The sequence below is a fragment of the Brachyhypopomus gauderio genome, chromosome 8, assembly GCF_052324685.1.
Source record: "Brachyhypopomus gauderio isolate BG-103 chromosome 8, BGAUD_0.2, whole genome shotgun sequence".
Taxonomy (NCBI): Eukaryota; Metazoa; Chordata; class Actinopteri; order Gymnotiformes; family Hypopomidae; genus Brachyhypopomus; species Brachyhypopomus gauderio.
Window position 1 is genome coordinate 9,010,085 of NC_135218.1, and position 16,422 is coordinate 9,026,506.

Sequence of the window (16,422 nt, forward strand, 5' to 3'; positions counted from 1 at the left end):
TGTCAAAAGAGAGAGTATTGTTTATGCTTTTGAAAGTATAAAATACATGCAGATGAGAACATTTCACTTTGGGTGCACAAACATGACCCAAAGAGACAAACACACTGCAGCTACATTCAAATCCCCAATGTTGACCAGACTTTATGCAATCATCGATTATGCTTTTTAGACACTGCGTATAAAGGTAAAAAAAATAACAATAACTGTATTTTTCAGAAATCATCTTTGTACGCTTCACTTGAAATGAATTTTGCTTGGGTACAGAGGGTGTATAAAGAAGCACCTATAAAAAGCTCATACCAGTACAACCTCTGAGCAGCAGCCTAGCAACCAGGCTCATGTTTGCTTTAGAGGTCTAGAAGAACACATTATGTGTTTTTAAGAGCCATTTTCATCCCTTTGGAAAATGCTGTTTCAAATCAAGAAGGTATTGCATTACCACTGTAATGGCTGTACTTCACAACTGCCTGAAACAACATTGCTTCCCAGAGCCTCTAATATAGTTTAAGAACTACTCAGATGTTTCTACAGCTCATATAGATTGCATATAGATTGCAGGATCAATCAAATTTGAATCAATTGGGTATTGTTATGTTTGTTTGTTTGATTTATTTATTTCATTTTTCCATTATCCTAACACTAAGTCATCTTATTGGTCAGCGTCTTTATTTGCAAATTTTCCAGCAATTATTTTCCCTTCAGGCCACTGCATTAAGGTTTCTGAGATTTATTTCTGCATTCTTCCAGAATTTTATGCTTTTTCTGGATCCATATGAGGGAATCTTTAAGCAACCTTAGCAAGCACCATATGCAGTCAGTAATTCATAATTTTACAGGTGATTTCAGTCCAGTAATTTTTCAATAATTTAGAAGGCCATAGCTCAGTGCAAATTCATCTGAAGTTAAGTATCAATATGTCACTTTCAATACCTTGTTTAACTGTTCTAGTTTAAGAGCTATTTTATTCAATACCTGTCTTAATTTAATACCTGTTCTGGAAAGGGGCTCTTATTTTACAATATGAATGATATACATACGTCATGCCACCAGGGATCACCCAAGAGCTGTTATGTAACTTCTCTGTGTAACATTAGTGAAGGACATTTTTTGATGTAATTTCTTACATTTTAATCTATGCTGTTATGGGTAAAGTATTTCGGTATTGTACTTGTTGCTCAATTGAAACAGATATCAACGTCATTGGCAAAGTGCTTCATGACTGAGCTGAGCAGAGCTAGATGGTACCAACTCTAGATTTTCATTTTAGCACTTTCTTTCTTTTATGTTGGCATGACCGAGGCTCAATTGTTATGGTCTGCCACGCTACGAAAGTAGTCAAACTATGTCTGCTATCTTTCTCTAAGTAGCAATATGGGTGGGGCACTGGTTTTAAGATAAGGCCACAGTACACATGTGATAGGGCAGAACCGTTTGCCATTGCTTTAGTGACTAAAGAAGACGAAGGGGTATAAGGACGTTTAGAGATGTTTAAGAGATCTTTTTTTTTTTTTACAGAAAAATAGCTTGGAATGAGTGTAATGTGAAGTGGTGAATCCTGTTATAGGTAGGCTACAAAGCATCATCTGGCATTTGTTCAGCATGACATAATTCGCTCCCCACAAAAATAACTCCCAGAAATATGCCAAGGACAGTGTTAAACACTAACAATGTAGTCCTTTTGAAGAAGTCCTTTTAATTTAATTACTTTATATCCAATGCCCATACACTGTGGACGTTACTACGATGATAAAAATGCAAAATAAATAAGTGAGGCCTGTCAAACTTGCCATGAAAACATTTCATAGCGGCTTAACATCATGTATGTAACCTGCTGTTTCCATTCACGTCTCATTGTCATTATATCACAACTCATTTCCAATACGCACACTGCCTTGCTGACAAATATGTAAAAACCGCAAATGTTGTAGTCTTAAAAGCGCATTTGAATTACGACCGGCGAACTTTGAGGAATTCAGTCATTGAAACCACAAGCCGACACGGGAACACCCTGAGAATGAGTCACAGTCTCCCGGTGACCACACACAGCTGGATTAGTTTTCTCTTTTTTTCTATGTTTTGACTCACTTGCTGTAGCAACACAGTTCACTGTAAGTTTTGCATTTTTTGTGGAGGGTGGGATACTTTAATGCAGAAGTACCTGAAGGGACGACAGGTGGATAACAGGCCATTAACCCACAAACACTGTGGTGTTGTTTGAACTAGCAAAAAAAAAAAAACGGTAAACACAAGCAGACCTAAACGACTTGCACCTCCACACCCCTCATGATGGCGGCTGGTAGGAAGGAGAAGCCCAGACAACCACGACCTGAAGCTCTGAGGTGTTCGTGTGGTTTTAAAATGGGGGGGTGGGAGTGAGAGGACATCAGCTAATATCAGATAAAAGGAGTTGTAAAAGCAGGCGGTCCAGAAACGTCTCCACCAGACACGTATCCACCACCAACGTTAGGAGTCTAAAAGGCAACTTCTTCCCGAGCTGAAATATATCGCTGTAACAGAATTTTGATCCGGGCTGTTAAAACATTTAATCGCTTTTTTTTCCATTTTGCGACTCCAGGAATTCAAACTTTTCCGTTTTTTTTAAACGAGCTCAGAAATGCTCATCAGGACGAAACATACATGTTGGACTGTATTTCTACCACTGTTGGCGTTTAGTTCCTCGGTAAATGCCGGTGAGTCTCCGTGATCCTCGTTCTCTTCCACCGTTTTCTCCGGAGCTGTAACTATGATTTTTAGATTATTGTTACTGAAGATTGAATCCTTGTTCATAATGTAGGTATGCGTATCTAAACAGGGTGTTGTTTATGTCGACGTCTAACGATAACAAAGTGCAATGTGTTGGCAATAAAATTAGGTGGGAAGCAGTACAAATGGGATAACCTCAGAAAATAGTAAAAAAGTTGGGCAATGACGGATACCTGATAACTAACTAATGGTATCTTAACGAGTTTGTGTTACTGTTGTGAACAGAGTGTCCGAAACCTCATCTGGAGGGCAACGTTGTCTTAACTGATGAGGCTGTTCTGAAGGACTACTTCCCACATGGGTCTGATGCCACCCTGGAGTGTGGCAATGGATATGTGGTGGATCAGGGGTCAGACACCATCACCTGTAATGAAGGCACCTGGAGCACTCAAGAATTAATATGCAAAAGTAACTATGATTTCATACTGAATCACAAAGCGTCCACCTGAAGGATTATTCAGGTTTGGTAACTGCAATTTACTCATGTTGACTGTTTTGTTGTAAATTATGTAGCATTTTGTCATAGCTTAATGTTTTCATTTTTCTTCAGAGAAAGACTGTGGTGAGCCTACGCCTTCAGCCAATATGAAATATGACATCCCAGATGGAACATTGTTTGGAGTGTTCATCAGGCCATTTTGTGACAGAGGGTGTGTGGGGATTGTGTTTTTTCTTTCTTTTTTACTGCCATCTTCACCATAATGTCTTGTTTCTAATTAGAACAGTGCAGTATATCCGGTGACCTGTTTTAACTTTTATGAAATTCCATTCCACTTCCCAGATATTATCTTCAAGGTTCAAGCCACAGGCAGTGTCTTGCAAGTGGCTGGACGGGAAGGTCGAAGTGTATATGTAAGCCCACCCAAGAGCAAAACATATCAGTATCTGATATCGGCACATTAGACTTCTGTGGCCTTGCAGACTGTCACCGGGTTCACAAAACCCCCACCAATGTCATTACGTTTCTTCTATTTTGTAGTGAAAAAATGTGCCAAACCTACTGAGATTGAGAATGGAATGATAACCCATCGTCCAAACAAGGAATTCCCTGAATATCAAGATGTACTTCAGTATTCCTGTCATGAAAACTACATTCTCGAAGGCAACAGTTCAGTTGTTTGCCAGGAAAATGGTTTATACAGTTCACCACCGCCCCAGTGCAAAGGTGAGAATACTACATGCATTTTCATGATGTTACATTCCTCTTTAGGAATTGCAAATGTTGCAAAATATGTAGACAATGGGCTTTATGATTTCTAGTGTAGGCACTGACTCTAGTTGAACTTTTCTCACCCCGCAACATGCTTCCCTTTTATACAGAAAACTAATACAGGGCAAGTATACTACTGCAGCATTCAGTTGAACATATTTAAAATCTAAATTCTACCACGCCGATTGTACGTAATGCGGTTCATTTGTGGTTGTGATGATTATGCATTTTCAGGACTGCTCTTCTAAGTTTCCTCCATAGCATGCACAGCTAGCTCGGTTTGGTATAAAGATTAAAGGGGATTCCCTGAGTTTCCATAAAAGTGAGGTCACATTAAAGTGTAAGCCAGAATCCAAAGGCCTGGCTCCCCCGTGGCCAAGTGTGAAGGCACCCACTGGTGTGATGAACACACAGTCGACTAATTAACCGAGGTGTTGTGTATAATGACCAAAAAAAAATCCAATTTATTCTAGTTTAATTCAGAACCGTCGCGCCCAAAATGGGATAGTACTTGTGCGATATGAAACTGAAGAACGTTGAAAGCAAACAAATTGGAAAATCCACAATTTTGGTTCAGTATTTAATGTGTTCAGAGCTTTGGGTCTGAGCAGATGGTTCTGTACTGCAGGTAACCTTCGCTATAAAAACCTCTCATTCTTCGTCTGCGTGGACGTTTAGCACAGGTTTGATCTGGTGGTTGAGCACCTCACCATGCTGAACTGATGATTGTTTCTAAAAGGTCCCCCGTTGGGTTGGGTTTTCATCATGAATGATGCATTGCTTCCAGGTAAGAGAGAACCAGCCAGTGAGCCCACCGATTTCACCCCCAGAAACCTCCGCACCAACATCACCACAAATGAGGTTGAAATTGGTAAGCATAGCTGCAACTTCTCTAGGACGACATGTCCGCGTTCTCTAATGAGTGATTCATTGCTTACAGATATGATGGATCCAGGTCCAACTGACCCCACGTCCAGCAACCTCACCACCTTCAGCGCCTCACCCGGCTCACAGGGTAAAGCAAGATCCTTCCAGAACACTCCGCCGGTATCTCTGACTTTCATGTGAAGCTAAATGGATGTGTGAGATAATGTTCTTCCCAGGGATTCTGATTTTCAGTTATGCAGGTCGGTTGTCATGGGAACAGCATGCAGTAATTTGTTGAAACCTATTTTTCCTCAGGAACGGCGGATGAAGCTTCGTTCGGTCAATTTCTAAGTGAGTCACAGTTTCTGTAATACTATAGCTTTTGTAGTTACTACTTTAGCTAACTGGTAACCAGTTAACTTTGCGAGTCATTTTATTAAACTAAGCTTCTCACTGAATCCATGTATTATAATTAACCTAAATGTGATTCACTATTAATCAGATGCCTAATAATTAAACTAAAATATAGTTCAGTTTATTTTCCTCTTCCTTCCTCTTATCTTCTTTTCTAGGTAAAACAGAAGTTATTGGGATTGTATCTGGCATTGTAATATGTGAGTAAATCCCTTTATGTCCTCCTGTATCAAAAGGCTGATGTTCAGAAATGTTCTGAGTGTCTGCAAGTATGATGGCCTTGTTTGAAATAAACCCTCCAAACTCCATCAATCTTTAACCACAGCTCATTTTAGATGTTCTGCTACCAAAAGCTAAGCTGAAGAACAACCATTCGCATTGAACTCTGTCTACTGTACCATCATGTTTAATTTCAACCTTACTGTTTCATTACTGTAGGCATACACATACACATTTATGTAGGTAATCTATGTGTGTGTGTGTGTGTGTGTGTTTAACAGCATGCATGCTGTTATTTCCTCTTTAATTAATAAGATGGAAAGATAATGGATAAGAGAGGGGCCAGACTTTATAAACTTTGGTGGGCTTAGCTCAAACCTAGGGGCTTGTTTATTTATTTAGGGTTAGTTCAACATTAATTTAACATAAGGATAACCTATTGTAATTTGTAATTTATAAAATTCATCACATTCATAGTGGTAAAATATTCTGCAGTTACGTCACACCTGTGAAATGTTACCCACCCCCCCCCCCCCCCCCCCCGCCTTGCCTGGTTCTGGAGTCTCCAGTCAGGAATGCTAAAGGGAAATCACACAAGGACTGGGAGTGGAGCCTCAGTAGCCCCTCCCCTAGCTCCACCCATCATGTGTTCCCACACATGCCGCATGCTACAACATGAGCTGAATGTTATGGCTCAAGCAGGGCGATTAAAAACAAATTCTCACAATCACACATGTACAAATTAAAAGGTTTAGCTAAAGGTCTGTCGCTCCAGAACTAGTTAAACCTTGTTAAACCATGGTGTTATTGGATTTTGGAACAGAATTCGAAGGATACACATTGGATATGTACTCTTTGTGGCCAGAGGCACAATTTAACCCCAATTACAAATAAACCACCTTAAGGTTCCCTGGGACTTCACCTGGGACTGCACTTCCCAGCTCTTATTTACACATACAAGATGCACTAATCTTCTACATCTGTCATTTTCTTTCAAACCTAAAAGTGTCACCAATACATTAAGTAAAAATGTGCAATTGTGCAGAATATACACTAAAGTTTTGCTGCTTTTGCCAGTAATTCCAGCCATACTGTTTGCCTTGTATCTCCGCCTCAAACGGAAAGGGTGAGCCCGTCTACCAGTCTGCTTTATGACTAATGTCAACCTGCTTTATGACTAATGTGAGGATTTGGCATGGATAAAACACTACTACTGACCTTCATATCTGTGCTGAAGCCATCACATCCTAACACTCTCTCTCTCTCTTACTCTCACTCGCTTGCTCACTTATTCCTTCCTTCGGTCTTTGGGCATACGGGTGTTTCCTGTTTGATGTGTCCGATTACAAGCTGGACATGCAGGTGTTGGAGCTTTGCTGAAATCGGCCACACGCGATGCCATGGACATGATTGACTGCGTACTGGTTCTCAGTTCAGTGGTCAATGGCCCACATAGCATGAAATTAAAGAATATGTATATAAACTAAAATCCAAATAAAATCTATATTAAGAAGAAACGAGGCAAAACAGGAAATACTGGACAAAGGTTTTTGGGCCATAGCGTTTTTATCTACCCCTTTGGAATTTTGCCTTTCCTGAATTCGAGGAAGTTAGGAAATCTTTGTTTTTCATCTATGATGGTGATTTGGTCATTTTTCTTTGTAGTTTGCATATTTCACATGTACTACATGCTACTTAGATGTTCGCTCTAAATCGCTTTGGTTTACATTTGGCAATTGCACCATAGTGCTCGGAGTCCAGTGCTCCTGAATAGTTCTTCAGCTAAGGTTCTTCAGTTGTCCTGCTGTGCAGAGTCGAGTCTGCTGTGCTGTGTGTGGAGCTGTTCTGTAAAGCTGTGTGGGCTGCTTTCAAATAGAGCTGATGGCTTCACCCTCCTTGGGCCAGTGGCACTATTGCATTACTGTAAATGTTTGCCATGGTGGACACGATCCATGACTAACGTTCACAGAATGTAGAGGAGGGAGAAGAGACTTTTATGAACAAAATACAAAGAGGTCTCGAGGTCAAAATGAACATGGCTGGGCTGTGAAACGCTAACAGTAACAAGCATAACAAACTAGGAAAACTGCTGCTTTGGGCAAAGCTGGCATATTGGGCCATATACTAATTTTTAAGCATATAGCATGGACATTGTTTTAATGGGTGCAAAAAACACGGTGGTGAGACATGCGGATAATGGTGGCTATATCTCGTTATCTGGCCATGCTGCGTAGATCATATGACACTGGAGAGGCGCTGAGGACAAAAGAAGAATTATTGCAAAAGCACAGTCTCTAAATCCAGTGCCCATTCAAGGTACCTAATGGAATCAAAAACACAACAATCCACCCAGCTAATCAACATTTACTCTGTGGTTCTTCTAAGCTTTTCTTTAGTTTAGAATTTTGGCATAGATTTCTTGGCTTAATTTAACTTAGAACTTAGAAATAGAATTGATTCATTGTTCATTACTAAGTTGTTTCTAACATGTAAAAATGATTGCACTAATGACATGAAATGTCTCTTTTTTTCTCTCTCTTTCTTTCTCTCTCTCTCCATGAAATGGTAAGCTGCTCACCTAAGTCCATGTTCTCCTCCAACCACAGGGCAGGGAACCGGACGGCTCCCATCTGCTCATCTGTCCACGCTTCCTTCAGGAGAGACGGTGTCTCAGGAATCGCATCACGTCCCTGACCTGACCAAAATATTCATTTTACATGTAGATATTTATTTCCACGTCGTGTGGAATTTTTATACAAGCTTTTTCTTATGACATGGACTGAAAAGATATTGGACTATGTGAAGGAAACAGCTTCCTAGAGCGCTCGGTTGGACATTCCAAGGTAGTGAACAAGTCTTCTGGAAATCCCCCAACTTATCGTAAGGCGTTTCGACGGACGGAGCTCTAGCCCACAGTGCTGTGTTTCTCCTGGCGATGCTTTCATTAAGCCCCTGGTTTCCCAGGAGAAATGGGAGAAGGACATCGGGCGGTCATCCCTTGGCCTTTGAGGAGTGTCTCTGGCTCAGGCCTAAGTGTAGTACTTCAGGGCAGACTTGTGAATACATACCCAAATTCTGTTACACTCCGGCCCCTTTCACAAGCAAATTGCTGATGCTGACATTCCTGTAAGGCCTTTTGTTCCACCTCTCATGAGAGCTCTGGTGGGTTGAAGTAGAGTTGCACTTTGTGAGGTGCTGCTGACCGCGGATGCCAGGACAATACCAGTGTCTGATGCAGGAAACCGATGCACTATGCGTCGTTTGGAAAGGGAAAATCAATAGCGAAGCTCTTCTAGACATTTTGGTGTTCAGTCAGCCCAACTGACTAATGCTTATAAGCAAAGACTCTTCGCATTGTCAGACATGGAAGAGTAAGGCCTTCCTAGGAGTATGTGGCTAATGGGGCATTCAATGAAGAAATAATCTTGTGAATGAAATGTGCTCTAATAAAACTGTCAATACAACTTGCCATGTTCCCTTGAGTTATTTGAAATCCTTCAGATGTGAGGATGAATAGATTGAGAGTTTAAGATTGAGTTCTATGTCACTCTTATCTCTCAATGTCAAACTTACTTTTGTGTTTCTTGCTTTAGGAATTGTACCCATGTCAAACTGTTGAATGAACGGGTCTGTACAATGTTTGGTAAAAAGAGGGCCTACATCTTATTGGCAACATAATGTACTTATACAGTTTACCCCAGAGACATTCAGTGGGCGGATTCTCAGCTATGGTTAGTGGTTTGGCCCTTGAGCAGAAAGGAACTTTTGATGTGAAGTAAAATGTTCTTCTTGGTCCATATACATAGTGGTTTATTCCTCTGTAACTTTTGTTAGAGACTTGAACTCGTGACTTCTAGTGTTAAAGACCACTACTATTATTGTGTTTTATTTACATATAATCTTTCTCAGTTCCAGCAGCCCTTTCCAAAATCCATAATGGAATAAATGAGACGGGTATATGGGTGTAGCAAACATGTAACAACCTGAACGGCCAAAAACAAAATCCATTACAACACTTGGATGGAGACCTGTGTTCTTTGGAGTGGCAGTGAGCAATATGCTGTGTGTGTGTGTGTGTGTGTGTGTGTGTGTGTGTGTGTGTGTGTGTGTGTGTGTGTGTTAAATATATTACACGCAACCATCACGGTGGGGAACAAAAAGAAAATGCAAATGGAAGAGGGACACGGAACATACTACTATACATGCGCACACACACACACCCAAGAGGCCATCATCAAAGTGGGAACCAAAAAAGAAATACTAGAGTAAGAAGGAAACAGAACCGTGTGTGTGTGTGTGTGTGTGTGTGTGTGTGTGTGTGTGTGTGTGTGTGTGTGTGTGGTAATAATATGTTACGTTTCCTTTTTCCATTTGAATTTCATCTCTGTTCCCCATTGTGATTCACCCTGGAGTTTGAGGGTGTTGTGTGATGTTTTTGGTTGTTCCTAGGATCGCGCTCTTCTGGACTGAGATTGATGATGTCATTCCTGGGATCTGTTGGAGCCACTTAAACCAGTGCAGGGTTCACAGGCCCAAGAACCCTTATATCACGAAAAGGAAAACCACGCTGTTAACCTTCCACATTCTCTGCCACATGGATTCCGGGTTGTTCTGTTTCGTGCCTCCACCTCTACCTGCTGAACCTGCTGGACGCGGTGCACAGAGCCTGTAGCCTGGGGCGGGCGTCGGAGATAACCCTGCCTCGGACACTCGCCGGGCACATCCTCGGAGGGCTTAGTGTGAAAGTTGGCAGTAACTAATAAATGGAGCGAGAGGGGACTTTGTCAGCCCGGAGCTCTCTGTGAAACCTCATCAAACGTCGAGACGGCCACGGTGAGCATTCCTGGGCTGGTGCTCAGGGAGCGGAGAGCATCCGAGCACCTGAAGAGAGGAAAGACTTGTTTTCCCTTCACACCATGTTGCTTGACGACGGCCATCTGCCATTTGCAGATCATCAAAACTGGCAGGTGTAGTGTCTGTCCAGAAAACATGGCTCGGTAATTCTGTACAATTTAACACTTAGCGAAAAATGTGCTTGATTTCAGGCACATCATAATGCAAGCTGAAAGCACACAAATTCTGTATATTATATATGGAGGCACTATAGTGTTTTCCTGCTTCTCTTTGAATGTAGGCTTCGGAGCGTAGAAGACATTTGTGTAGTAGTTTTGGGAGAAGGCAGAGAAGCCTTGCGTGTGACCGTAGACATGACGGGCTGAAAGCTTTCCTGCTCCCGGAGAGGATTTACCAGAATAAAGAGACATTAGAGGAAATTGCAGTCTTCAGTTTAAGTGAATACTGTCATTTTCAGCTAAAAGCAGTTCAAATTAAGGTCCTTAGAGATGACCCTTTCACATCACTTGAAGCTGCTTCATCTTATTTAATTGAAACAAATATATTTTGCACTGCACTTATGCAATGACTGCATTTGGTACACTTTACATAGGTTCAAATCCAGAGCCTGTGCATTTTACTGGCTTGGCCTGACCTGTACATAATTCACTGAGTGTTTATTATTTTATGTATTTGAAGTACTGTGATTTATTATCTAGTAAACTTTTGTGAACTTTTGTTCACTCCTTTTAGTGTAATTGAGATTTTGAACTAGAAAATGCCCTAGAAGTAAGGATTCTTTATCCTCCTCGTCAATAACATTAGCTATTCATCCTACAGCAACTACTTTGTAGAAATTATCTTGAAAAATCATTATTTATGATGATGATTTTATTACTCTTATTAACAATAGTACAGTTGCAACTATTGCAGAAAACATTCTGAAAAATCTGCACTGGCCAAGAGCTGCCCACACTTTCTGATCTAAACTTAACTGTTTGCACTTTCACGTTGAGCAAGTGGTTTTGTTTTTTTAAATTAGCAGGATATGACTGGAAAGCCACTACGGAAGGAACTGCTAACTCCCAGAGTCAAGGGATGATATGTGATGATAGCGGAGTCATGAGTTGAAAGGACTAGATGTTGATGGCTCCTGCAGTTTCTTATGACCTCTGGCTGAGGAAGTAGCGTTGCTGTTATTGCTGCTGTTTTGTGCTGATTAAAGGAAACATTTCCACAACTTGATATCTGTGGCCTAACATGATATCTGCCCCCATTGCTCATTGTGCCTGGTACTTAGACTCTTATAAAATATGCACAATTTAAACACAATTGTTGTATCAATTAAACATTAGACATGGTTTTGTGGTATTTGTATTGACTTTCACCCTGAATTTATACTTCAGAATTTCTCTTCCAATAAGAATCACTAGCAATATCAAGGCCTGCCTAATGCCCAGAGTAGTGGCAGGCTAGCATTCATGTTCTCAGGCCAGCTGGCACTTCTAATTTGGGTCTGATTTCTCCTTCTGTACTAAACATAGCCACGTTTAAGACCTCAGCTGAACCAGAAATAGCCCGCCGACCCCGAGGTGCTTTGAGAATATTGAAGCGTGAGGGCGCTTTTCTCTCCTTCACCCTGGATGCTAAGCTGCGGAGGTTTTGAACAGGCCTGGGTGATGCTGTGAAGGAGAGGGCTGTGAGCAGAAATGGCTCTTCACGTTCACTTCAATCAACAAGTGTATACACCAAGACCAGTTTCCTAATCCAGATAAATAAAATAAAAAAATAAAATCCTGGACCCTAAGAGCGTTTATCAAAAGTCATTCTTTTAAGACTTGGGCTTGACTACATGACAAACTGGTTTACACAGGATTAGAAGGCGGTATGGCTAAATATGTTGGTCTTAAGTTAGCCACACACATAACCAAGTACTCATCCACTGCACATTTGTGTTGCAAGTGTTGGAAAATATATTTGCGGCATGGCATGTACGTTGCTAAGGCTGCTTTTAAAAATAGCAATGAATGAGTGGTCAAATACTGCCATCTAGTGGTAACCACTCAATTACTCTCGGACCTCGTTAAGAGTTCATTATTGTGCTGGTTTATGTAACATTTAATTGTAAAGATACGTCAACGTCCTGCATAATATAATATATTAAAATATAATATATATATATATATATATATATATATATATATATATATATATATATATATATATATATATATATATATATATTATATTTTATATAATTTAATATATTTTCTTTTCTTTACATTTGCTGATACATTACTTTACTGGAAAATTACATAATTCAAATTTGACCATACTACTACTACTAGATTTATTTTTGTGTTTCAGATTAAATTTTCTGCTTTTTTCATTTGGCTGTTTCACTGTTCACTGACTTTTGTTTTTCTGTTGCTTTTTATATTACATGATGCTGTCCAGCGCATTGAGCTGCTTTTTAACGTGGAAAGATACTGTTTGACTGTACTTAATTTTAGAAGTGTTTTCTTTCTCCTCTGAGCACATTACGTTGCTCTGATTCCCAGAAGAGCAGCCGTTTTTTTTCCATTGCTCAGTACTTCACGATTGCTGAGTCACATACACGTATTAAGAACACTGAGTACAGGAGATCAGATAACAATAAACAAAACTTTCTCTCCTCTAAATAAGAGGAGGGAATTGGCTTTCATCTAACATCACTTCTAATAAACAACTACAGTTAACCCTGAAAGTGCTTTTTTCTGTCTTATTATCAATTTGTAGTCATGGAAACCAACATTAAACCAGAAGAGCTGTAGCAATCACGTGCAGAATCATCATTATCATGTTAAAGTTCATAAATTGGAGTGTTTTTTCAATAGAATTAATCATTGACTAGCAAGCTGATTCGTTTAAGGAGAACCTTCATGTGAATTCATCCTTTTCATTCAGTTCAGCTATCATACTGTTTCATTAGTCCTAGCTGAATGGAAACCCAATGAATCTGCACTCAGGCCTGTATGTTTACTGAAAGATCCATTCTTGCATGGTTTTATCATTCCTGTTCAGTGTGTTTATTTTCCTCAAACTGAGCACTGCTTATTACATCTTGTTTATGATGAATAATGACATAGTAGTAACACATGAAAACAGTAATTCTGGCCACATCAATATGAAAGGCTCCAATAACCTTGGAGGAAAATACAGTATTTTACCTTTGAAAAAAATAACCATAGCTTATTCTGAACCATTAAAGTTTAATGTAAAACGTTAAAGCAGTTAGGTGTTCGATTACCAGTTATGGCACGGAACTGCAGCAAATAAGGTTTATTTCCAAAAAAACTGAAAAAGCTGAAAACTTTAGATTAAAGTCATTCACTCAAGAAGCAGCAAAGCGGCAGAAATTACACCATCACAGTGACATAAATCTGTGGCAGTCGGGAGCAGTTCTGGGCTTTCACTCGAAGTCTGCACCACTCGAGGAACACTGATTTCAAATGGTGCTAGATGTTGAACTCATTCTATGGCACCATCTGAATTCAGCTTCCTGGAGCAGCTCAATTCAGGAGGAGCTTGTGTCTCGCATTCTCGGTCTCGCAGCAGATAACACTGCAAAAGAAAGATGGCAGGTTTTAAGAGCGAGCACTTCCATGGCCGGTCATCATTTAGTACCCCAGCTGCATATTCAAGACATCAGGATTCTACGGATGATCTGGCCCAGGATCTGGAAGATCACCTAAAACATCTTGTACACATACAATGATCAGTTTGATTGTAGATACATTCTTCTTAATATGGAGAGCCTAATTAAATGTATTTTCCTTGAGATCTGTGTGAGCACAGTAGATCATTTTGAAATACAAGATGCAAAATAACATTTTAATTGGCCAAAATTTAATTTGCACTCAAATCCTGGTTGGTATTATCAATAAAACATGTAATTAATTATGAGAGTACCTTCTGTGTCTGACATGAGGCATTATTAATGAATTGTTTCCATGTACTCTGACCTTTCTGTGAATAGCTGGTTTATGGCTGACACTGTCTCACAGAGATTGTTCTAGAACTGCTGTGAGAGGCTGCTTCCACCAAAACCAGGTCATGAGGAGAAAGGTTGTGTGCACGTGAGTATCTGCGTGTGCACGAGCCTTTCAGACAAGGGGCGGCACGGAGGGGAGGGGGAGGGGAGAGGGAGGATGGACCTCACTGACAAGCAGTGCATCTGTTTACACTGGCGTCTCTCTCTGCTCCTGCACACTGGTTTGGTTCTTCATTCTCTGTCTAAATGCACCTGCCCTCTTGGGTAATGCTGAAAGGTTATGGCTCCACAATTAGGCTTTGCCACTAAGGCAGGACTATGGAATACCATGCCATGTTGTAAATGACAAACATATACCTTTTGCAACCATGGTTTGGAAACATCTTTTATTTATTTATTAAGTTTCATTTTTTAAGCCTTATAGATAGCATTTATGTTTGTGTGTGTGTGTGTGTGTGTGTGTGTGTGTGTGTGTGTGTGTGTGTGTGTGTGTGTGTGTGTGTGAGAAGTGACAGTGGTAGGAACGGATGCATGGCTAATCCTCTTACAGATTATGCTTCTTGCCAACTGACGGAGCAACTCTTGAAATGAGGTCTAAACTCAGCGTGTTTAATAAGCAGTGACAGAACTGCACTCAGCAACTGCATGTAGCGTTTATCAGAAAACAAATACATATTACGTGCCATAAACACAACTGATTTTAAAAAAATCTGCAGAACAGACGTTTCCTCGTATTGTCTCCAAAAGCAAAATAACATGCACACTTCGGTAGGAAACTTACCTAAACAGCGACGCCTAGAGGACAACACGGGACGGTGCGCTTCTGTTTTGTTTACTTCTTTAGTGCGCACTAGCGCTGTATCCTTACAACATACCGGGCAGTGACACAAAGTCCCTGCCTAATACACAAACCAACAATCTAATATAGATAATCAACACGAACGTTCTCGGTTTTAAAATCAGACACATACCTTCGAGATTCAATAGCCTACTTAACGGCAAACGCCGTAGATAATCCTCAACTGTATTCATATATGCTATTATACTAAACGAATAATTGGAATTAAACATAAAATGCAAAATTGTGTTGCATCTTTAAGATGCTGCGCTTGTACCGAAGTTGGTTACGTGAGACTGGGGAAAACACTCAAGCGCGCGTCACCCACTACCATCAGATGGTTATTTACGCTCGCATCTCTTGCGCAGCATCCTTTCCCAATACCTCCACCCTACCTACATATAGTTCGGCCGAGCATGATTACTGTAACACTTCTACGCCGTTTTCCCTCGATTCGGCGTTTCGAGGCTTGTTTAAGGAGTGGTCAACGGAAATGCTCTTACGCAGGTGAAATTCCCGACGTCTCTCTGCTCTTGTCGCAATAGCTCTATCCCCTCTGACGCAGTAATATATCTGAACATGGGCCTAGGCCCAGTGATACACTCATCAAAACCTTCATCACACCTTACAGTGATAACCAGCAATAAAGAGAGCACGAAACAGTTTTATTTAAGGGTGAAATGATAAGAGCGTGTCGTTCAGGTCTAAAACGTTTTTAAAGTTCCACACATATTAAGATATACAGGTTTGTGAGGTCAGTAAAGGAATACTCAATTTTAAATAGTTTTATATAGAAGTCATTTCCTTTATATATAAAATAGGAAGTATACTTACTTGATTAAGATGTATCCTAACAGTTGAATTAGGATGTTATTTGTCGTTATTAGACATCCCGAATGCTTTTATTAAAATGTATTTACTCCCCAACCCACTTCTCACTGCGTCCATTCGTGAAACAGAACCCTTTGCATCATTACAAGATCCCAATCAATTTTTCCACAGCGCAACACAGCGCAACACAAGTCCCGCCCCTGAACACTCCCCCACTACCTGATTGGTCAAACTGCGGTACATTCTCTCCGTCACTTTAGAATCACATGTAGCAGACGCATATTTACAAACATTGGATACCATCACGTGGTGAAGACTAACCTTTTTATTGTTATACACTGAATATTCGTCAAACCAAGCTTGTATTACATTTAATTTAAATGAATGAATAAAAAAGATGCGCATTTTAAGATG

General features: G+C 40.3%; 1 protein-coding gene and 1 long non-coding RNA gene across 6 annotated transcripts; one reads left to right on the forward strand and one right to left on the reverse strand.

Moving 5' to 3' along the window:
* Positions 1 to 1,986: 1,986 nt before the first annotated feature.
* On the forward strand, positions 1,987 to 8,937 carry LOC143521414 (complement decay-accelerating factor). Of its 5 annotated transcripts, none has more exons than XM_077014254.1 (12): positions 1,990 to 2,690; positions 2,989 to 3,171; positions 3,314 to 3,413; positions 3,545 to 3,615; positions 3,743 to 3,928; positions 4,761 to 4,844; positions 4,914 to 4,988; positions 5,156 to 5,191; positions 5,413 to 5,454; positions 6,551 to 6,599; positions 7,708 to 7,789; positions 8,044 to 8,224. In XM_077014254.1, the coding sequence occupies exons 1-11, from the start codon at positions 2,615 to 2,617 to the stop codon at positions 7,769 to 7,771; spliced, it is 966 nt and encodes a 321-aa protein (XP_076870369.1). In that variant the 5' UTR covers positions 1,990 to 2,614; the 3' UTR covers positions 7,772 to 7,789; positions 8,044 to 8,224. The 5 variants fall into 5 exon arrangements, 3 of the variants coding, with proteins under 3 accessions (XP_076870367.1, XP_076870369.1, XP_076870368.1); XM_077014253.1 differs by having other exon boundaries at positions 1,991 to 2,690; positions 8,080 to 8,220; XR_013132737.1 differs by lacking the exon at positions 6,551 to 6,599.
* A 4,421-nt stretch (positions 8,938 to 13,358) lies between these two features.
* On the reverse strand, positions 13,359 to 16,130 carry LOC143521416 (uncharacterized). The gene is made up of 2 exons (XR_013132738.1): positions 16,012 to 16,130; positions 13,359 to 13,909 (listed from the first exon to the last, which is right to left on the reverse strand). It is a non-coding gene; the product is annotated as an uncharacterized LOC143521416 (long non-coding RNA).
* Between the last annotated feature and the right edge of the window lie 292 nt (positions 16,131 to 16,422).